The 24,212-nt window shown below is 35.8% G+C and overlaps 1 protein-coding gene across 1 annotated transcript in view; it reads left to right on the forward strand.

Annotated features, from left to right (window-relative positions):
• Positions 1–24,212, forward strand: part of LOC124880928 (phospholipid-transporting ATPase ABCA1-like) — a 283,949-nt gene that overhangs the window by 54,405 nt on the left and 205,332 nt on the right. The window contains exons 12-14 of the mRNA XM_047386373.1: positions 3,887–4,084; positions 13,068–13,273; positions 17,717–17,893. Coding sequence (XP_047242329.1) covers positions 3,887–4,084; positions 13,068–13,273; positions 17,717–17,893 — 581 coding nt within the window. The remainder of the gene's footprint in view (positions 1–3,886; positions 4,085–13,067; positions 13,274–17,716; positions 17,894–24,212) is intronic.

Here is a 24,212-nt window from a genome sequence, read left to right on the forward strand (position 1 = left end):
GATGCGGAGACCAAGGGAAAAAAGTAATTATGGATAAGTGCAGGGTAATTCTCATCCTGGTGGAGAGGATTATCCTGCAGAAATAAAGGATGGCGACTCTTCGCCACCACCTCTCTTTGCTCGTCCTCTCTTGCTTTCTGTTTGCCTCTCGCTGTATTTCCTTGACACTGACATTACTCCGGTGTCACTCCAAATGAGCTTATAGGCAGCTAGAGGGAAGCAGACATCGGGAGCTCCATATAGCAAGGGTATTCATTACCCTAGCCCTAACCTTTACACAAATGGACCCACAATCCTCCTTTGTCTTCATTTTCTCCCAGCCCAGCACTCTGCCCACCTCTTGCTATGAAACTAGTTGCTTTCAGAGGATTGTCATCTTGAGAGGTCCTTCAAGGTTACAGACTGCTGTTTTCCTTCTACTTTCTTCAACCTTGCAAATGCAATGCAATGTTTTTGCATCAAGGTAGTGTGTTAATAACAGGTAACTAAAGGATAGTCACATTACCAGTGGTGAAACACATTATCCAGGACGCTTGCAAATATTTATACTGGTGCATCCCTTTGGAGATACTTTCATCTTTTAGGAAAAGTGTACAGTCAGCAAGGGGATCAGAGGGTTCCTTTTTGTGTAGAAATAAAAACAGACCCATCTGACTTTGTCACGTCACTGGAAGACAGTCTCATGACAAATAAGTTCATTTAACACTTGACTGGTGAGGTTAAACGGTGCATCTGCAACAATTTGGTTCAAATGCCACGGAACATTAAGCGGTGGACAACACATTCAGACACAAGCTCCAGCTGAAAAGATGCTTTCATAGCTATACTTTATTTGGCCAGCATGCTTTTGTTGCTGAAACTTGACATACCCCCAATGAGATAAAAAAGTAAACATTCACACTCTTTAAGTGCTGGAATTTATATATTAGCAGATATTAAAGTGATCCTATCTCACCAAGTTCTAAAATCATTACATTTAATATCAAGTGGACACAAGTACACAGATTTCACCCAGGCAATATTTATTAAAGAAAGATGTAACAAAATTGAGTACACTCCATGACTTGATAGGTTGTAGAACCACTTTAAGTAGAAGTAGTTGTTTTCCTTATAGCTAACGATCTCTCGTATCATTCTTTCCAACAACTTGCTTTGAGTTTTTTTAGACATCTGTTCCTCCACAGTACTTTCAGGTCCCATCACACCTTTTTGTTCATGTTGAGGTCTAGACTTTGACTGGACCTTCACAAGACTTTGGTTCTTTTTTAAAATCTTTCATTGTTTATTTGCTGCAGTGTTTGGGGTCATTGTGCCACTGATGAGCCAGTTTGGGCCAAGCTTTAGCTGTTGGACAGATAATTTACAGAGAAGTTCATGATTGTTCTAATGAGTGCTAGGTGCTCAGGTCCTGTGGCAGCAAACCAAGCCCAAACAATCACCCCACCACCAGCTTGCTCGACAGTTGGTGTAGGATGTCGAAATGCTGTGTATCTCAAAACATGTTGCTGTTCATAATTCCCAAGATCTCTGCTTCAATGTCTCTTGACCAAAGGGCATTGGCCCAGAAGAATGCGTTTCATTCAGATTTAACTTTACAGACCAAAGTTTTTGTAAACTAAAGGTTCTATTCTTTTTAGAAAGATAATGCCACCACATGGCATTGCAATAGCTATACTTGTTTAGTCTTTTTGTATCCGCTTGTCATGAATGTTAACATTTAACATGCCAACTGCGGACTGTAGAATCTGCGATTGAATTTTTGTTTTTTTTTGCATTTCCTCCTAGTGTTTCATAAATTGACATTTGAATGAATTTACCGACCTCTGGGGAAATAGGTGACTGTCTTCCTCTTATGAATAATTGTTCACTGTAAATAGACTGAAATTAACAACTACACTTACACTAGATCCACATTCACTTAATTGTACTCACAAACACTTTCATACACTGATACACAGATCAGAAGGCAACTTGGGGTAAAATGCCTTTCCGAGGGGCAACATGCAGCAGGAGAAAGCTGGGATTGAACCCACAACTTTCAGACTGCAAGACATCTACTCATCTCACTGTTCCACAGTTGCCACTGTAGAAAACTCTGTTATTTGGAAATTGTCTCAAAACCTTTCCCAGATTAATGGCAGGAAGAATTGCATACCTAAGGATATTGCTGATGTCTTTCCAGCTTTGCATTGTGTCAAAACATCTGTATGCTCAACATCACAATACTGATAAAATGCTTGCTTTTTTAGAGGTCAGGTGGCATGCTGATGATTGCTTAAACAAGTGCATTTGAACATGAAGCAGCAAAATTATATTTAGCTTTACACACAAAGACTGTCCATTTTGCTAATCAAGTAATTACTACACAAATAATAACTGTCTTTAATCTGTTATGTGCTCCAACATGTGGGGTGAGATTTAAATAATTTAAGAGCTTGGTAAAGACCAGATAATTGTAATATATCCTAATACATTGAACCCTAAACTTCAAAGATAACTATCTTTTTATCTTGACTCTACGTCTCTAAAGAACCACACTCATTTTGTTGCGGTGTGCGTTTCAAATAGCAGCCACAATAAAAACAAAGACATATTTGCCTTTTTTTCCCAAAGGTCACACAGCAGAAATATTATTTAATTTGACATTTTGTTCTTAAGTCAGGCATAATGTCATAAGAAGTGTTGGCGGTGAAATGCCACTGAGCACACTCGGCAGAAGATGTCTGAATGTCACGTCAGAATTTAGCGCAACAGATGACCAGTGCTCAGTTGATGTGCAGCTCAGTTTCCTGACCAGAGGTCAGCGCCCATCAACTTTGACACATGACTTTAGCTAGCTGTAATGTATTGCTAAATGACAGCACAATAAAATGACTTATAATTAACTTGCGGGGTCAGCTTCTTTCAGGGTCTCTAGCAGTTTGGTCTAATTTTAATAATTGTCACTACAGTAAAAGTACCTTCATTTTACCAGAAATCTGTATAATACTTGATAAGAAAGAATAAAAATTGTTATGGCTGCTAAATGAAGGGCATCACTTTTAAACTATGAGTTCGGAGTTGAATGAGCTCATTTTCAAAGTACTGTTGTATGAGGGACTGAGAGTCATTTAAATGTCTGTATTACTGTTGCACTTGTTCTCGCTCTCTGTTGCACATATTAGCTTTACTAATTTGTTGCACCACCGAAGCAGTTTCATTCTTTTATACAAGGTTTAGAAGAGACAATGCACATATTTGTTTCTTATCTGTGAATGAAGGGACCATTTGTGGCTTCTCAATATGTAAGGAGATATAATTAGCATTCAATTTCATTGAATACATGTTTTATATTGTTCTGTGTTTTTGCACACACAGTTGAGTATCATCCACATTTATTGACATATATAAAGATGTGTAAAATTCAATAAATTTATTACTGATTGCAGGAGCAAAATTTAGTTTTTTGAAATCCAATCCTGAATTTGAGTGTATTTATTAAGTGGGAAAGTGCGTGTAATCTGCTGGAATCAACTTTTCAACATTTATATGTCTGTATTAAAACTGTATCTGTTTGTTTTGTAAAATGCGTTGAAATGTTTGTTGTGAATAGTTGCTCGAAGCATAAACTGGATTAATTTCAACCGAATTAAACGCAGGAAGCTGTACTGTATCTTCTGTATATGAGCTAACAGTTGGCTTTTGAAATCAGAGAAAGTTAATTCCAGACCCACTTAAATTTGACCTGCCATACTCTTTATTAGAATATTCCCATACAATATTAAACCCCTTTAGTCCCCTATTATTATTAATTTTCCTTCTTATTGTTTTTTTTTTTTTTTTTTTTTGTGTATAACAAGTGACGGCTGTAGCTTAATCACATAAATCTACTTTCTGTTAAAATTAGGCTCTGTTGGCGAATCCCATCTTCGCGGCAGCCCTCAACCAGCGCCTCAGTGGGACAAGATGGACAGCCAAACTACTGGAGAACTTCCTGTACAACGGGCCTCCAGAAGAACGTCCTCCTGGCATGCCTCCCTATGACTGGCGAGATGCTTACAATACCACCACTCAAATCCTGAAGCTCATCTCCAAATTCGTCGGCGTACGTAATATAGCTGTCAGGGTTTGGACTTTGTTTGTCTTTAGTTACTTTTTATCTAAGATGTTTATATTTAGTATTTTGTTACTCGTGGTTGTTTTGGTTACTTTCTCTGTGTTAGTTTCCTTTATAGTTGTAGTCCCTTTTTAGCATGGTTCTTTATGTTTAATTTCTATAGTTCTAGTTCTCTCTCCTGTTTGGTCAGCTTTAGTTAGTGTTTACATTTTGTTTGTATTTATTCTAGTCCTCATGTTCTCTGCTTGTTTCCATCAGTTTGGTTTTAGGTTTGTTTACTTTTGTAATCTGGGTCTCTTTATGAGTTATTTGTTTATACTTGGGTTGCCAGGTCTTAGGTTGTTGTTATTCTTCTATTTCCTTTAGTTTATGGTTATTCTAGTTTCCGTATGCTTCATTTGATTATTTATCTTTGTCTATAGGTTTGCTTGGTCTGTGTTTCTCTTTATTGTTAATTAGTCCCTTCGCCATGTGTTAGTCTATGCATTAGTTCCACCTTCAGCCTCCCTGCCTCCTTGTCACACCTGTTCTTAGTTCCTTTGATTACCTGCCTTTGTCTTCCTCAGTATATTAGCTGATTTTGTTTCATTGTGTGTCGCTGGTTCCTCCGATCACAACCACTGATTAAATTCAGTTCTTGCTACGTTCCTGCAGTGTGTACTCAAGTAAGTTTTTGGTTTTGTCTCATGCTTGTACCTGCAGCGATATTTGCTACGTTTTTGCTACGTTCGTAATCTTTGAATAAAGCTGAAGACCGACTCAAAATGCTGCTGCCAAGCTCTTGTCTGCACATTGGTCCACCCCAAAACCCCACCGTGACAATAGCTATACTACCGGTACAATGTTTCAGAACCACTTTCTCATTTAATTGTTTTCTTTATGTTTATGACTAGTTACATTGTACGTAGTGTTGATGCCTTCTCTGAAGCAAATTAAAAATTGCAAAATAACTTTAAATATGTTTTATATTTTGGACTTAAAGTAGGCGCTCTTTGCTGTGATGAGCGAAATATTAACCTTTGGCCGACTCTCAATGAACCTCTTTCAAGACTCTTTGGAAAAGTATTTCACGTGACCGCCTCATGAAGCTCCTGGAGAGAATGCTAAGGGTGCAAAACAGTAATCATAGCATCAGGTGGCTATTTTGAAAAATCTAAAATATTAAAAATTATTTCACAACTTTTGGTTACTATATACTTTAATTTAATATGTTTGTTAACAGTTTTGTTGCCTTTGGTGAGAAAGTGTATCTAAAACGTTTGACTAGTAGTGTATGTTTCTATTAAGTCCAAAGCACCTTACGTTTACAAGCAGCACAGGGCTTCTTTGACATTTAAGGGTTTAAAACACAATTCCTATGGCTAAATTTGCTAAACACTTTATTGCTCTTCTAATTTTGTTCTCTTTCAGCTCTTCCTTGTAAGTTATTTATTTGATTTCTGCTTGAGATTACTCCTGAGATTTTCCTTGGTTGGAGTTGCTGCTAAAAGCCAGTCCTCTATGACCTTTAAACACTCACAATAGTGTAGTTATATTTAAACACAGACTTTTTTCGGGGGGGTCACAACATTAGAACCCAGTTTTTTTATTTCTGCTGGCCAATTAGGACCTGGTTTGGGTTGGACACAATAGCTGAGGGAGTCCTGTGTTGTTTGGTATTTAGATATTGGTGGCTCAAAGTTGTGCTCCTGTGGGTTGCAGTATTGAGCCTGTTTTGGCCAGCCTTGTTCGTGTGCATTTCTGTGCAGGATTGATCGGCTTGGGATCTGGAGAGTTTTAGTTTGGATCAGTGCCTGGGGTTCATTACAGTGTTTTTAAAACCTTTCCTGAGCAGTCTTTTGTGATATGTTCGGGTTTATTCTTTAGCCAGAGGGATCATAATGCCATTGGAGTGTTATTTTTACCTAGGAGGGATTGTAATTGCTAAGACTAGTGATTTAGGGATTTTCAAAGCAAAATTATGAACACTAAAACCCCAATTATCGCAACATAATGTGATTTCAGTTTTTAATGTTGATGTATTGGTTAGCTGAGGTAGTTACTTTCTATAGTGGTCCAAAACTCTAGAAATCTAACATACATTAATTATCAAAAGATTGTTCTATGTGTTATTACATGACTAAAATTAGAAAGGAACACATAACAGTATCTTCATTTCATTCAAGGTAGACATAAATTGTATAATACGAAGATATATTCTTTTAAACATCAAATTCTTTAAACATGTATAATAAACAGACGTGTCGAGTTTTTCATCTGTTTTGGGTTCTATGTTTCTGTGTAAAAGCATGCAAGTTGACTGTGTTACTTGTCAACAAAACCTTTAAAAGTCAATTAGAACATTTATGAACGTAAAAATAAATTATTTTCCAATGATTTTAAATTAGTTTTGTTTGTTTTGCCAATATTTTATCGATATTTTAACGACTATTTAAATTGTTTTTTGGTGACACAAAGTTTTTTTTTACTGCATGAACAAAACCCTCCCCTGGCATATGTTCACATTTTAACAACGTAATCAAACTGATCCAGTTCCAATTGCCCTGCAATGACATAACGTTTCTGTCAATAATGCTGCCTTAAAATGGTGATTTTTCACCTGCTAAGAAGTGATTTTAGCATCCAGTTTGCAAATGAAGGATTGAATCTGTTATAATGTCTTTAGTTCTTTCCTATTAATTATATTATCATCAAAGCACAGTGGGTCTCTTGCATGATGTGTGATTACAGGCTGTGCACGCTTGATCAGTTATGTGCGCATTTTGCCATGATGAGGTTTGTGTGTGTTCAGCAGATGATCACTCATAGCGACGTTACACTGGAATGATGTTGAATGAAGTGTGCAAGGAGTTTTACTTTAGGAGAAATATCATGGCTTCTGTTTGTGATAATCAGTTAACTTAGATAATTCTACATAGAATCCTCTATTCTCATCTATTTTTAATATTTATTTTTATTTTTGACAAACCCAATCTGTTGGCACATGTACACAAGATTCTCTCACCTTGTCATCTGTTATTCTATCTATGCGTCCTTCTGGCCAAAGTGACAGCAGACAAAATTGCACCCGCAAACCATTTCAGGCCTTGAAAATCTCATTGCGGGTAGTGAGGGATGGCATTTGCATATCCTCCTCCCATGAATTTGCACGTTTGGGTCATTATCATATGTTTTACATATTCCTGAAGGCAGACGCGCAAAAAAGTTTGCGCCCGCAGTTCCGCTGATGTTGCACATTTTTACCACCTCGTTTGTAGATCAGCTTTGCTGATGCAAACAAGTTTGCGTAGGGTTTTGTACACACAAATCTTTTGAAGATCAGGCCCAAGGTTCTTTGTACATGACAATAATTTAAAACTCTAAATCTGCCAGGGGCATGAATAATTGTAGACTTAATTGTCAACTTGTATGTCCAAATGTACCTACAAGTAGCCTGATTTTGATCATTACAGTGCAATTCCAATAAGTTGTGGAAGTACACTGTAATCAGTCAAACAGGAAATGGGTCCAAAAGAGGTAATCCCAACATTGCTGAGTTAAACTTCAACAGTTCAGAGTGTCTGGTGGGAGATTGAGAGTGATGCTGGTGCTACAATGTTTCCAAAACAACAATGAATTGGAGGAAATTAATATAATGTTTTTTTTTTTTTTTATGGTTTTTGGAATTTATTGTGATTAAGATAAAAGTGTGGATAAAAAGCGTTACAAAATTTCTCATTGTTCTGGGGTTATATCGTTATCACCTAATACACTCAGTCTTCCAAAAAAAAACTAAAAGCAATACCTGTTCTCAAAGAACCAATTTAATTGGACCATTTACACTAAGTCGTAGAGGTGCACTGCTAAACATTGCGCAAACATTATTTTCACATTTTGAACCATAAATGCAGCATTTATTAATAAAACAGTGGAAATATCTAGTAGAGACCTTTTTTACTTGAAGTCCTGTATCTTGATATATATCACAGAAATGAAAGGCAGATATGCAATAGTACAACAGCAGTATTACATATGATTTGGTACCATGCAAAGCAGGCATAAGATGTGAAGTCACTAAGCACACTATGGTCACATGTGTTTATTTTGATGAAACATGTAATGCCTGTAAAAAAATGATTACTAAATAATTAGTGTTGAAACCCAGGGAACAGTGGTAATAGTTATTATGTATCCCTGAGATGTGCTCAGATAAAATGCAATGCTTTTAATTCACAGCATGTTTAGAAAAATGTTTTTCTGCTGCTTACTGACACTGTCAAGCAATGATGTGACACTTTTCACCCTCTGCAAAGTCTAAAACTTTCTACTCAAATTAATTAAGGTTGCAGCATCAGTTCTCTTATCAGCATGATTTCTCTGTTACTCAGAGTCTTGAGACAAGGCAGTCTTTGGCATCAGTCGTGGATCTCAGAAATAATTGCCGGTTTCTTTTAATTTATCTAGGAATCTTTTTGTTCACAACTGTCTCATCTGTCATCTGCCAGAACATCAGGGTTGCCACAATTTGTTCGCTGGGTGCGTTAGATCTAACATGTCCATGTTTAGCACGCACTTTATTGTTTCCCGCTCTTTGGTTGCAGGATCTATTAACTACTACTGTTCACACCAAAATCAAGGCTGCAGCTTTTTGATATATCACTCCAGCTCTTGGCTTTTGTCTTTTTTTCATGGAAAACAACCTGAAGAGGGTTTGCTCTTTTGTTCATTAAACTCTAATGCCCCTGACTATATATATATATATATATATATACACGTACATACATATATATATACGTACATACATACATACATACATACATACATACATATAGATAGATAGATAGATAGATAGATAGATAGATAGATAGATAGATAGATAGATAGATAGATAGATAGATAGATAGATAGATAGATAGATAGATAGATAGATAGATAGATAGATAGATAGATAGATAGATAGATAGATAGATAGATAGATAGATAGATAGATAGATAGATAGATAGATAGATAGATAGATAGATAGATAGATAGATAGATAGATAGATAGATATATTTAGATATATATATATATATATATCGGTATATATATATGTATATATATATGTGTAGGTAGGTAGGTAGGTAGGTAGGTAGGTAGGTATGTATGTTACTCTGCGTAGGCAACACATGTAATGTGGTAGTATGTAAGTCCCTGTTGGAATGCCATACATAATAATGCGACCGTTCCTTTTTCAGTTGATTTATTTTTTGTTTTGAACACATAATGGAGCTTTTGTAATGCATGTTCTTGCTTTTTCTCTCTATTGGATGCATGCATGTTTATTGGAATTATCTTTTTTTCAAGCCGGGAAATAAGTTCATATAAAATAAAATCACAAAATAACATATTCAGTGAAAGTAAGTGCAAAACTATACTGGAAAACCATCTTGCTTAACAATACTTTAGAGCAAAGTGATATATTGAAAAATAGGCAGTAGGCAATGTGAGGATACAAGAGAAGATGAAGGCACTTTGCGGATGTTTTGGTAAGTCCATTATAACTTGCAACGCAGGGTAAAATCTCAACTAGAGAGCCAAAGCCAACAGTTTGGGTCTTGATTATATACCTTGCAGAATATAGAACTTTTCGATATTTTGTAAACCCATCAAACTATGCAATCACAGCTGCAAGGTCTTTGGAGTATGTCTTAAACCAGAGTATAATTTCTGCTTTGCAAAGAAGCTTAAACTCTATCAGACTGGATGAATGACAACAATTTTCAAGTTTTACCACAGATTCTCAATTGAATTTAGGTTTAGACGTTGACTGGGCCATTCGAACAAATGGACATGCTTTCATTTAAACAACTCCTTCATAGCTCTGATTGCATGTTAAGGTCGTTGCCCTGATGGATGATGAAACTCCACCCCATTCTCAAATCTTCTGAGGCTGTAACAAGTCAAAACCGCCATGTCTTCTTAGGTTTGCCATAAACTTTCAGTGTCCAGATGACAGATTTAACAGTGCTATTTTGAGATGTTCACACCTTGGGATAGTGTTTTATTGCCTAAACCAGCTTTAAACTTCTCTACAGGTTTATCTCTGACCCATCTGCTATGTTTCTCGGTCTCCATGATGCTCTTTGTTCACTAATGTTCCTTAACAAACCTTTCACAGGCCTTAACAGATATCAGAGTAAAAAAGACTGAATACAAGTGCATACTACACTTTGAGGATTCACAATTAAGGCCACAACTATACGACTCAAGATTTTTTGTTTTTTTACAATTATTATTTTACCGTTTAAAATTATATCCGTTGACAGATTTTTTAGGAAGCATGCCATAATTTGACAGTAGTTGATGATAATATCAACATTATCAAAAAATGATGGAAGAACATCCTGAGTATGGGTAAAATTCACTTCAGAACCTTGTGGTTTTTTCTTTGACACCATAACAAACAAAACTGTCCTATAGGCATTCATTCACAAAGCCCTAAAAATCTCAAAACAAAGCAAAACAACAATTAAAAAAGAACTACAAAAAAAAGTTGTTTTATAATAAAACAAGCTCTCCTAAAACATTTCTTTACACATGAAATGCAAAGTGCTTACATTTTTAGCCTGTTTCACAAATCCCTACATTTCCCCCCTATTCTCTTTAACATGAAAAAAATATATTGTATACTATTTGTAGCTGTTATTATGTTCTTCATTCATTCAAAAGGAGTAGATGGTTTAATTAAACAATAAGAGCAGAAGAAATGAAAGTAAAATAATGCTGGACGCTGACGCTGTTCTCCAGAATAAAAGACACGGAAGAAATCCGACATTAATAGAGTAGACCTAAAATTCATGCATAATTGCACACTTAAATTCAGTGAATAAAATCACTACACCCATCCTTTTTTGTATTTTGTTAAAGCCAATTTGAGCTTTTGGGGAAGACGATAAAATAATGCCACTGCATCATTCACATCCCTGGGAATAAACTCAATTACTTGCCTCTAATAACCTTGGTCTGATGCTCACAGAGATTAATACATTGATTCAAATGAATGCATTTTTTTATTAGAGGAATATTCAGTAGTAAATTATTGTATGATCTACTGGAGTCTTGCATGTGAGTATACAAGTTTAAGGGATATAGAGCAGATGTCATGGTCCGCAATTGCACAGCCTCTTGACCAGAACATTGGCAGTAACTTATGTGATGGTTTTGTATCCCATGCAGATCAGCTCATCATTTAAATTACCAGCCATGTTGGAACTATGTCTAAACAAGTGCGTGTGTTGCTTCAGAGGGCAAAGCCAAGTTGAGACTGGAAGGGTCTCAGCATGGCCTGTTCTTTGTTTTTGAGCTAGAGTCAGATTGATGATATAATTTTGCTCCAATTAGGCTACTAGCCTATTGGTTAAGGAAAAAAAAAAACTACCTAAAATTCATAAACCTGGAGTCTGTGCCTTCTAGGTGGTAGGGCTGAGGTTAACAAAGAGAATGGTGCTTATGTTTCAACATGACAAAAGTGCAGAGTAAACACAGACTGCAGAGGCTCTGAGAGACTTGTAAATGCAGTAGATGCAAATTTTCAGGCATGCAGGAACATGTCTCTCCTTGGGGGAAATAGGGTCAGTTTCAGAATAAATATTATGCACATTGAACACAGCTATACAATGCCTTCTGTTGCCAATCTCATGTGTTGAGAATAATTGTATTAGCCACTCATTCAGTGACTAATGATAACAAGAATCCCCCAAAGCAAATTTTTGATCAAATAAACATAGAAAAGACAACATGGCATTGGTCTTAACAATGTCAAAATGTGGTTGGAAAAAAAAAATTAAAAGACATCCACCTAAAGATGCTGATTGGTGCCAAATCTAATATGAATTACTGTCACAGGTAATGTTATCATTGAGGCTTTGAATCACCTTTAATTTAGGTAATAAAGCAATATCTTCAGATACATACTGATAAGTTCAGACTATACTCACTACATTAATTGTCTGCCATAATTTTGTCACATTTCAAAAATAACAATAAAAGGATAATAAACAATCTCTTTACTGTCGATACAATGCAAAAAATAAATTTAAGCAAGCAGCTATAATGGGTAGGTTCAGAACAAAGCAGAGTTGTGATAGAATGGCCCAGCAAAGTCCAGGGGCTCTACACAGCCGCTCTCAATCTAATGTGACTGAGACTGACATATTTTGAGAAGAAGAATTAACAAAATTTCAGTCTCTAGATTTACAAAGCTGGTAGAGACATGCCCAAAAGATTTGCCGCTGTAATTAAAGCAAAAAGTCATTTTACAAAGAAACTGACTCAGAAGGGCTGAATGCCAGTTTTAAACAAGCAATGTAGGGTATGAATATTTTTGCAAAGCACTGTATATTGTCACATAGAAGTTGCTACCAAAATTATTAAACACATTCTCTATCCTACATTTTACTCAGCACTTATGAAAACGTTTGGCTCATTCAACTCTTTAATGTCCCATTATTCTCTCTATTATGTACTGAACAAATGGAGTTGCTGTAATATTTTCTGCCATTGCTTGATATAGAATGCAGTCTGCTGGGGGAAAAAAATGATAAAACTATTGCAGCACTGAAATGCGTGGACATCTGTCAGGTGTGGCTGGCTCGGTTAGCTCATTATCATCTCACAAAACGAGGGGACAAGGCTGCAGAAGAGGGGACTGTTACTGAGCCTGTATCTCATTTGCTCGTCTCTACTAAAGCCCAAATATGTCCCCACCCCTCTGGCATTTCCAGATAATTTGAACTGCACTCTGTGTGGTTTAGTCAATAGCTGTGTGAATAGCTTTTTTTTTTTTTTCTTAGCTGAAAATCCATCTGCTACCCTTCTAATGACGTAATTCCTGCCTCTGCTTAATTCCCATGTGTGAATTCCAGAAGTTTTGATAAAAAGAAAACCATTCTCTGAAAAAGGCTTATAGTAAAGGAAGACATTTTTGTGATTATCTCTGATTTTGTTCACAGTGTTGGGATCTGAATAAGTTCGAAGCAGCCGCGACTGAAGCCCAGCTGGTGAACAAAGCTTTGGAGCATCTGAAAAACGATACTTTCTGGGCCGGAGTTGTCTTTCAAAACCTCCAACCAAACTCAAGCCACATCCCTACCTATGTCAAGTACAAAATACGGATGGACATTGATGAAGTAGAACGTACAAACAAGGTGAAAGCCAGGTATGTGTTTCTTCTTGATTCTTTTTTTGGCCACCAATAGGGGTCTCTTCTTACAACTTCACATGCATTACTTACCTGTTATAGTTTCTTTTTTTTACGGATGTTTAGCATTAGCAGTATCTTGAAGACTCATTGTATTTGACTTTCAATTTATCTGTAAAGTTAGGACTTGGAAATTCTGGAAAGGACTTTAAATACAACCAAACTGTTTCAGTCAGAATTACAATAACTGGTAGGATTGAGTGTTTGGGTAGGAAAAGGGTTGGTTGTCACACTTTTTACATTCATTTAAATTCCGAAACAATGCTGTGCTCAGTCATTACTATTTCAATTTGTAATGGAAGCTTAAAGTGTCTGGTCAGAATATAGTAATTTTATCCTTCTCAAGAGGAATGTGTTCAAAAGGTACACGCCAAATACAACTTGTGCATTTAAAAATTAATTTTCAATGAGAAAAAAGCTTAGAACGGAGGCTTCTGAAAAAAATAGGTTTTTAAAACAGTCTTTCAATTTACAATGTTTAAAATCATATCTTAGTTGAAACAACATCTTATAGACACAATAACATCTTACATACCATCAAATGACAGAACATATAGGCTAGGCTACTTGACAAAAATCTGTATTACGAAAAAACAGAATCAAGGTCTCTACAAAAGAACAGAATGGCAACTACCCAACTATCAATTTACTTACACTCTTTCTGAATCACAGTTTTGACACATATACAGATATCTGTTCAACTTTGATGTACCTATTTCTTGGACTGTATGCACAGGACAACCAACCACAAAGAGCATGTGACAACTTTCCCCCCCAGTGATTTTTTTTGCTAGCAGCTAGCAAGCACATGTTACAGTCTAGCAAAGAAAAAAAAAAACTATTCTAATTGTAGCTCTCCCTTAGTATTTTTAAATGGTAATAAGTGTTTAATTATAAATCTATTGTGTAAGTAAATCACAAAGGAACACAGAGAAAATCAACAGTTAGATTATAATTTTAAAGAGACTTTCAATCCTCTTACCTTAATGTGAATTATCCAACTGCTCAAATAAAAATGTAGATACTCTGTGACTACTTTGAAAATTTACACACAAACATTTTGTATAAGCGCACTCTAGGGAGCTAGATTTTATGACTGTGACAAGCAACCCGTGTGACCACCAACCCCGTTCTCCACTACTGTATGATCAGAAAAACTTGTTTTTAGCACAAATTATTCATTAGAATTGTATGCTTTTAAATACTGTAGCAATATCTTCACAAAGAGTTTGTAAAGTACTTTGTGCATGACTGATTTCATGAAATATAAATTATTCCCTTTCATTTTGCACCATACATTTTTTTGCCTATTTATATCCACACATTGCATCCCAACCACTTTATAAACATGTACTTAACCAATGCATATCACTTTAATTTGCATGTTAGTTAAGTACTTTCACAAATTATGGAGGAAAATTTGCAAAATATCCCTAATCAAACCATTACTATAAAAAGGTGTGATTTTGGAGCTGGACCAAAGCTCAGACAGGATCTTGGAAGCAGCATTACGATTTGAAAATTTTTATTAATTAAAAGATAAAAATAAAATGGACAGCATGGCACAAGGACTTAAACAGGATCTATTTGATTGTATAGTGGCTGTTGCTGAGGGTGGGAGACTAATTAAACTGAATGTAGCTGAACAGAGATACAAAGAAACTTACAAATCATGGGGGGAAAACAAACTGATATCTAAAAGAAATAAAATAGCACACATGGACTGGGCATAAGAACAGACTAAGAAACTGAGAACAAAAGCTTGACAACATCCTACTAGCTAAAGTGGACTCAGAAATACACTGAAAATAGTAAGACCCAAAGAACATAACAAGGAAATGATCAAAACAAAAACACATAAGAAAACCAAACCCAAACATGTGGATCATCACAAAAACAGTTTAGAGTGATAATGCACGGGGAATATTATTTACTGGAACTAAATTACCACATTTCCTTACCATAACAATGACGCAATTACAGAAAATTACAAAATGTGAGTACAAATGTCCCTTTGTAGACTGCGGTTTTTTTGTTTCCAAATTGGAGGCGTAAGAAATGACACTGCAGAAACACAAAATGGCAAAGAGGTGAAACATATACAATCATCACTGAACCACCAGACATCCAAATAAAGAAGTCATACACACAACAACCATATTTGATTTCAACGTCCACATTAAAGAGAAATTTATTGCTTCTGACCTCTGATCATAAATACAATGCTTAAGTCTCAAAAGCCACAATGGAAATGCCTTAAACCTTTTGCTGTAAAAGCCTCTTGTTCGACATGTAATATAAAGCGGAATATGTTGCTCACTGGCCTGAAGACTTCAATAAAACGTAAAGAATATCGCAGACTGGGTGCAGCTGCAAAAACTTCTCCATAATAAATTAACCACAGAAATAAGGCTTATTCATATGTCATATTGCAGACTTAAACCTATTGAATTAAATACCCCTTTCCATGTTTTTTTCTTTCTATTGAGGTCATTTTGAATTTATTTCTGGAAAAGCAGATAAAAACAATGCCCTAAATTCATTCCGAACCTTGGGAATAAATTCAATTAATTACTCAAGACAGCACTAGTCCTGATGCTTACTGAGGATAATGTATTCCTCCAAATGAATGCTTTTTTAATATAAGATGAGTTGAGTAGTAATTATAGGAGCTGCTGAAGTCTATTCCCCATAAGTATAAACATTTAAAGGAACAACAGATACAGCCAACATTATGAGTTGTGCTCTTCAGTTTACATACCGTTGGAGTATTCGTGATTCTTTTGGCCATTTGTCTGACAATTTGAATATATATTACTAAAACTCTTCTTTTGCTCTTGGTAAGTGGTTGGGTAAATATATTTATTATCAAGCAGTAGTGTTTGTTTTTTTATCATAATGAAAACAGACACTACTCAGGTTACCTATATCAAAAGTTTACACAACCTACTTCTGTGTCGCCGTCTTTACCATTAGGGTTAAGTCTTTTGTGGTAGTTGTAGATGAGGCTCTTTTTTCGCATAGTAGTGCTCCTCATTCTTTTTGGTAAAAAGCCTGTAGATTCAATTATTATAAATTATTGGTTCGTCTTGTGTTAACTAGCTGTGTGACATTTTCTGACAACTTCCTGCTTTCAATTTGCCAACAATTATTGATCAAGTCCCCTGTGTCTTTGCAGTTCAAACACCCTAAAAACATCAGGGATCAACCTCCATGTTTCACAATATACATCATGTACTTTTCATTATAGGGCTTGTTGATTCCCTTCTAATGCTAGAGTTGGTGGTCATGGACTAGTGATGGTTTTCCTTGTAAGTTTTCCAAAATTGCAGTCGGAAAAACAAGAATGCCCCCTAAAGATGGTATTCCACTTGGAAAGGTCTAACCTCACCAAGCTTACTTGAGTTCAGTATCCTGTGTGGCTGTGTGCACATACAATATAGTGGACATTTGGGTATAAACAATAAATTGTAAAAAGATGAATAAAGATATTCTTTATTCCACTTTTATATATATATATATATAAAAAAAAAAAAAAAAAATCCTCACTGAGACCAAAGTGTACCGGAGTCAAATTCCATGTTTGTCTGTACAAACTTGGCAATCATTCTGATTCTACAACTGAGCACTACTGACAGTTTGTTGCTTACGAAACCAGTGGCACACATAATGTTATAAAAAATCTATTTGTCAACATGTTCATTTTCTGTGTGAGAGAAATATGGCATCTTGCTTTGCAAATTGTAGTTAACACAAAACAAACTGCACATCCTAGTGTTTTCCGGCTAACAACTAGAATATATTTTTGACTTTGAACTAACAAATTCTGATTTCACAGCAACATGATCATGTCTCAAAAGATCTAAATGAAAATGCCTTGAACCTGTTCTGTAAAAGCAAACAGAATCTCACTTGTGGTTTCAAGAAGAAGAAGTCATATTTTTCTTAATTTATGACCTTGTTTTTTCAGTAAGTGTTGATGACTGGTCGGGAGACTTCAAAATAACAAAACTGTTATTTTGTAAATTGTGGATGAATTCATAGTGAAATTAATTCAGACATTTCGTACAAATATGGATACCTTCTATATTTTTGTCTCTCACCTTTTGCCAAACAGAGAAATGACTGTGCAGTTTTATCTAGTTTAATCAATCCATAGCTCCAAGTCTTTATTGAAAGGTATTTTTTTTCTTTAATAAATAAGCACAAGATTTAATCTAGAAGAGCAAGATACATGTACGTGGACACAGGCAAGAATTCTTCTTTTCAAAATAAGCTGTTTATTTTATATTTTTGACATTAATGACTTCTAAAAAAGTCAGGGCAGGTGCTTGACTGTTCAGTTTGTGGTTTACTTGGCCTTTCCACTGACAAGTCATGTCCGACTTTCTTTTTAATAAGGTCGTGGTCTCCTGGAGCCAGGGACAACTCCTTTGATGACCTCCGCTACATCTGGGGAGGCTTTGCCTACCTGCAGGACATGATGGACCACGCTGTTATACGACTGCAAACGTCAAAGTCTCAGCCGCTTGGTGTTTTTGTCCAGCAAATCCCATACCCATGCTTTGTTGATGATGCGTGAGTACAAATGCTTTTCTTGGTTTCCATCAGGTTGTGATCAGAGATGAAGGAAAGAGGTTTTAAAGCAATACTTCTTTATTTGCTTGAGAAGGTGCTTCTCAATGCACTTCTCAAAATATTGATTTTGTCAAACCACAAGAAATCTCCTCATAGTTGATGATTAATTATTTAAGTGACCACTCTGAGTTTCCAGGCTTTCTTGTATTTCATTATCTCCAAAGTAAACTTTGCCCAATTTATTTATATGCAGAGCAGCCCTTATTGTGATGCTGTTTTATATATATAATAGGTCTGGCTTTTCAAATATTTAGCATTCTCCACACCTTTTGTCACTCCTGGGAAGAATGTGTAGGAAGTCTTGTATTGGAATAGCATAATCTCACACTGCAAACACAAAAAACCTTTAATTTGAGTACATTTATTCTTTGTGACAAAGAAAGATCCCACAGTAAGTAATATTAGTTAGTTTTTTTACAAAATGATTCTAAAATAGTTGTTCAGAGTGTCCATAATTGTGTTTGAGCATTTAAGAACAAATTAAATGTTTAGTTTGAGTTAGTTACGAAGCTGACCTTATACAGTGAAAGAGTCTTGTTCCATGGCAGATTAAATTTTTTTCTTTTTGTCACTCTTGAATGGTCCATCCGTCCGTCCGTCCATTCGTCCATCCATCCATCCCTGCTTATCCTTGCTGGCCTGTGGGGTGGCTGGTGGCTATCTCCAGCAGTCATTGGGTGAGAGGCAGGATACACCATGGGCAGATCGCCAGTCCTTCACGGGGCATTTTTCAGAACATAAAATACATTTTAATTTCTGACAAAGATAATACGAGTAAATCCCAAAAATATTAGCCAAATACAGGCCTGATTACTGCCAGACCTGTAAAATCAAGAAATCACTAAAATTGAGCATGCCTGTATCTCAAAAACAGCACATCATGGCCCTATCTAAAGAAATTTAAGAAAGGATGAAAAGTCATTGACATCTGCCAGTCTAGAAAAAGTTACAAAGCCTTTTCTGTCATGGTGTGCAGTTGTAGGTAGGGCCAAAGTGCAGAGAAGGAGATCCCAGGAGTCAGATGAATGGTGGTAAGTCTGAGATTTTTTGTTGTTCACTCACGGACCATGCAGGGAAACTCAGACACTGGCTGGGCATGACAGTTTCTAAGTCTTTTGGATTTGGATTATTAGAAAACAAAAGAACATGGAAAAGTCATTCACCTACCAGCGGGAGATTTATGAAAATTATTCCAAACGAGCATCTTGGACTCATCGAGGACGTCTGAAAAGAACTCAGAACACCCTATAAAGCACTGCAGGCCTCATTTGCCTCTGCAAACATCATTGTTCATGACAATTAAAAAGATGAACAAAAATGGCATCTATCAAAGGGTTCCATGAAAAAAATCACTGCTGATCAAAAATAAAGATCCATCTTGAATTTTGACATTTTCTTGATGATCCGCAGAACATTTAGGAAATATTCTGTGAACTGACCAGATAAAAGTTGAAGTTTTTGGAAGCTGTTTGTTCCATTACATCTGGGGTAAAGCTAACATAGCATTTCAGAACAAGGACATCAAATCACAAAAGTCAAATGTGTTGGAACCAGGAACTCTGTTGTTAAGGAGAATGTCTGGCCATTAGTTCATGACCTTAAGTTCAGATGCACTGCAGAACAATGATCCAAAACACAACTTGACTCCACTTCGGTTGAATTACAACAATTTTGTGACAAAGAGTGGGCCAACACTCTTTGTCACAACAACTGCCATCAACATTGATGGCAGTTGTTGATGCCAAGGGTGGCTCTAGTAGTTATAGTAAGTTTGAATAGCCTTTTTCTCTATTGTTAAATGAAATCCTTATTTGAAAAATTAAAATATTTGAATATTTTCTATTTACTTAAGTTATCCTTGGCTGATATTAAAATTACTTTGACGATCTGAAAGATATTACCAAAAAGCCAAAACAGAATAAAGGGAGCAAATACTTTCTTACAGCGCTGTAGCTTTAAGAGTTAAAAAAGGAATATATAAAGACAAAGCCCTAGCAGCGTTAAGTTAATTTTACTATTAGAATTTATTTGTACTTGATGAGTCATTTTGCTTTAGTATCTTTATTCATTTTAGCAATACACGACCTCCTGTTTTTTGGAGGGACAAATATGGTGTGACACAAGGGCCAACTTATTTTAACAGTTCTTGTCCATGTGTAAAGTTGATGAAGAATGTAGCTAGCTCCAAGAACTAATGTGAACTCGGATATTGACACATAAGGCCTTGCCTAAACACCCAGTCTGGTAAGAAAATAATTCTCCAAAGCTCACTGTAGGATAACTGGAGCAAAGACTTGCACCTTAGGGTCACCAAGTTGCCATAACAACTATTTATTTTAAGGTTTTAGAACACATTCTACTAGGGTTGTCAATAAGTGGAGAGAGCTGGATCATTCAGCTTCAAAATTAAGGTACCACAGCCAAGATCTCCTAAAGGCTTAGAAATGCCTTCCAGCCATGCAGCTGCATCATCTAGATTAATAAAGGAGAAAACAAAACAAAACAAAAAAACAACTTTTGATGTTATCATTAGGTAGGATAACTGCAATGTAGATTTTGAGTCAGTAATGCATTTTTTTCCCATTACAGTGAGATAAACACAACATTTACAAAAGCCAGGGGGAAATTGTTGATTTTTTTCATAAATACAAATTTAGTGTAAATAAGCTATTAAGGAATTCTGAGGTATAATTATTTTAATAGGAAAACCCCCCAAAAAGAAACATGTATGTTGTGGTTTAAGTTGATGCCGTGCACTTTTAATGCTGCATGTGAGCAGTACTGTTTTTAAACACAACAACTAATTACACAAAAACATCGAGTCCGACAGCCTTCCAGAGATCAGCCCTTTGCCAGTCTGTAGATTTGGGAGATATCGTTGAATTATTAACATTCAAAAACTGCTTTTTCATGTCTAAAATTCAGAATGACATCACAAAAAGGAAGAACCATTAAAACACAGAAAGCCATGATGTGGAAAAACTCTGATGGTTATCCTTTTCAGCCTTCCACACAACTGTTTCACCAGGACAAAAGATGGAAAAGATTATTTGACTTCAGATGTTTTAGTTAATTTCTCTTGTTTATTCTCGAAAAACAAATGCCTCTTTCACTTTAATATGCGGTTTAAGAAGACAGTAAATTATACCCTCTGAATAGCAGAATGCAATCTTTAATTGTGTTTGTTTAAAAGGGACAGTGGACATATTCATACACTTGAATACTTCTGCTCCATTGTGTAAATGTAGTAGATTAGGCTGCACAGTCTAATTTTCATCTAAAGTCACTAGAATCTTTATAAAATAAAATTTAAATTAAAACACTAAAATGCATGATTATTAAAATTACATAATAAAGAACCAGGAAGTAAACATGTTGTGAAGAAAAAAGAGTGACATTATTTAACAGCCACTAATCTAATATGAACACAAAGAATTTAAACCATCAAAAAGTATTTTGATGGTTTAAAGCATTAGTATTTTACATAGTAATGCTTGGTTTTGCAAGTCAATATACAACAGTATCTTCAGCAAACATCTAATAAGTTAGATTGAATCAACAAACCTAATGAAAGTTTTTATTATACATACTAAAAACCAGGTGACCCAGCATATAACCCTGATGTACACTAATATTAATAAACACACTTTTTTCCTTTATTACTGTATGATTATTTTTATTATTCTAATATGACTTTATATACATTTGATTATATTAACAGAAATTTAAGTTTGATAACTTTTGGATATGGGAATCTTGCGGCTAACTGTGTAAAAGGTTTTGTCCAAGTCAAAGAAGAAGGCCCTACCATTTTACTTTTATTCAGGTTAACCTGAATTTTGAAACAGGTTTTAGAAGAACATTGTTTAAACATCTTTTTTTAATTGAATGTGAACGCCAGACACTTGATAGTTTTTCTCAAGTTGACATTAATCATATGTAATTTATGCAGACAGAATTATTTTGACAGTAGCCTGAAGCAATCACATCATTAATTTCTCTGAGACCTTATAATCATGCTCTTATGTTTCTTTTGCTTCCAAATTACGTAAACATTTCAAAAAACCAAATATATTCTCTACTGAACGCTAAAATCTATAACAATACCTGCTCAAGCAATATGTTCCTTTTCCCCTTTCTCACTACCACTTTCAAAATGTTTTGGCATTAAAACACCTGAAGAACCAGAGCAATCTGGGCAGCTTCAACCACAGCTGACCCTGTTGGCATTGTCAGCATGAGATAACCAAACTGGTTTAGCTCCCAGTACTGTCTTATTCACACTGAGCACAGGGGTACAGTGGCAGTGTGGGATGCAGCCAGACCCCTGCAGGGGCCTGATATCACATAAATGGTCTTTTATCAGCAGCCTCAGCTCTGCTGCACGTTCCTGAATCAAAGGCATGTCTTGTTTGGATCCTGAGGTGATGTTCCACATCAGGAGGTCTCACATTCACATAGGATTGACATGAAACAGAAAAAAGCAGAAACGATGTATAGTGATTTCTTTTTTTTTTATCTGTTTACAAAAACAAATTCAACTGAGACATTCAGTCCTTATGCATAGATCATTCATGCACATCAGTGGCATGCTGGACCAATCAATATTGGTAGACTGGTGGATTCTACAAGAAAATTGTTGAAAATAGAAATTTCAACCATACACCATAAAAACATTTTGTAGCTCCTCTTAAAAGGAACTCTCAGTACTGCTTCGAGCATTAGAAAAATAGTTTCTTACAGCCTAAATTCACTTAAAATATTAGCACATATTTTATATAATATACTAAAACCAATTCTGCTTCAAAGTTACTGGACTAAACAGTTGCTACCATTGACTGCAAAACTAGAGGCTGTCAATTTCATCTGCATGAACAGTGAAAGCTTATTAAAGAAGCAAATTTGTCTGTTTACTGTTTGTGTTCCTGTGGCACATTTTTATGACCTAGTAGCAATAACACTGTGAGATGCAATAATGCCATTTAGTCCAAACTGTAAAAGTGGTGGCTTTGTAAAGAATGTGAGGCAAAGGTTGTGTAACAAATAAGTGTAGGGTTATAGGTCAAATTTGTATGGATTTATACGGAACCTCAAAGGCAAATCCAACAACTGATACTGACCTTTGTTGTAGCATTCCACTGATTTTAATGCAGCAAATTAGACATTGGAGAATGATTAATATTGTTCTCTACTTGGAACAACAGCTGGACCAAGAAGACCAATGCCTGGTATATCTACTTGGTCAAACAGATTGACTGAGCATGTGTCAGGTGTTCCGAGGTTACTTTGATAGAGCTTTAGATGCCTTTTACAGAGCCTAAAAACTAGCCAGAGTTCCAACTGGCACAGCAGCCCTCCATCAATCTGCCTTTTATGGCACAGTGGCTGTACAGAACTCTTAAGTTGAGGGTGGATGACAGCTCCCATTGAGTTTAAGAAAATGTAAAAGTTTTTTGGAGCACATTGTCTGGTGGGAGAAAAGTCAAACTGTTGCAGAAGTACTCTGACAAACATAGACTGTTCATTGCATACTTAATGCCAGCAGTGTCCTCCTTTATCAGGTTCTGCAGGGACAGATTTGTGCGTGGAACAGACTGCTAAGATGGGAAAGAAGCACATTTCTGTCCAAAAAAAGATTTTCTTTACGCAAAGCATTTAAGCTAAGGCCATTATAGATTTCATTGTATTTTAAGTTTAAAAGTGCTGAAGCAAAAAGTCTTAAGAGCAGGGAAGTATAAGAAGCTACATCACACTTCCTCGTGTTTGAAGTCAGGAGGGTTATTATGTAACATTTATACCTTTTGAAAGAGAGACTTCTTCAAGAAGCCGAGCCAGTATGAAATGCAGCTTCATTTTACTTAAACAGATCAAAGCATGTATCAGGCTTTCACCAGACATCAGCATAGTAAAAATAAATGACACCCTCTAGGGTTTTAAGACTCGGGCCATTTTAAAAATGATCTGGTTTTCACAAACTTCTAAAATTATAATAATTTAACCTACAGTGTACAAGAACAAAAATTCCACAATGTCATTATTTCATAAGCAACAATCAAGCCACAATGAAAACGTGTGTGAAAAACTAAGTACACCCCATGAGCTTGTAGAACTAGCTTTAGCAGTAATTACTTTTTCAATCTCTTAAATCAGTGAGAAGGAATTTGGCCCAAACCTCTTGGCCAAACATTGCTTCGGTTCATTTAGGGGTGTGGGCATAAGTCACTTGAGGTTTGCCAAAGAGTTTAAATTAAACTGAGGT

Source organism: Girardinichthys multiradiatus, chromosome 14, assembly GCF_021462225.1.
Source record: "Girardinichthys multiradiatus isolate DD_20200921_A chromosome 14, DD_fGirMul_XY1, whole genome shotgun sequence".
Lineage (NCBI taxonomy): Eukaryota > Metazoa > Chordata > Actinopteri > Cyprinodontiformes > Goodeidae > Girardinichthys > Girardinichthys multiradiatus.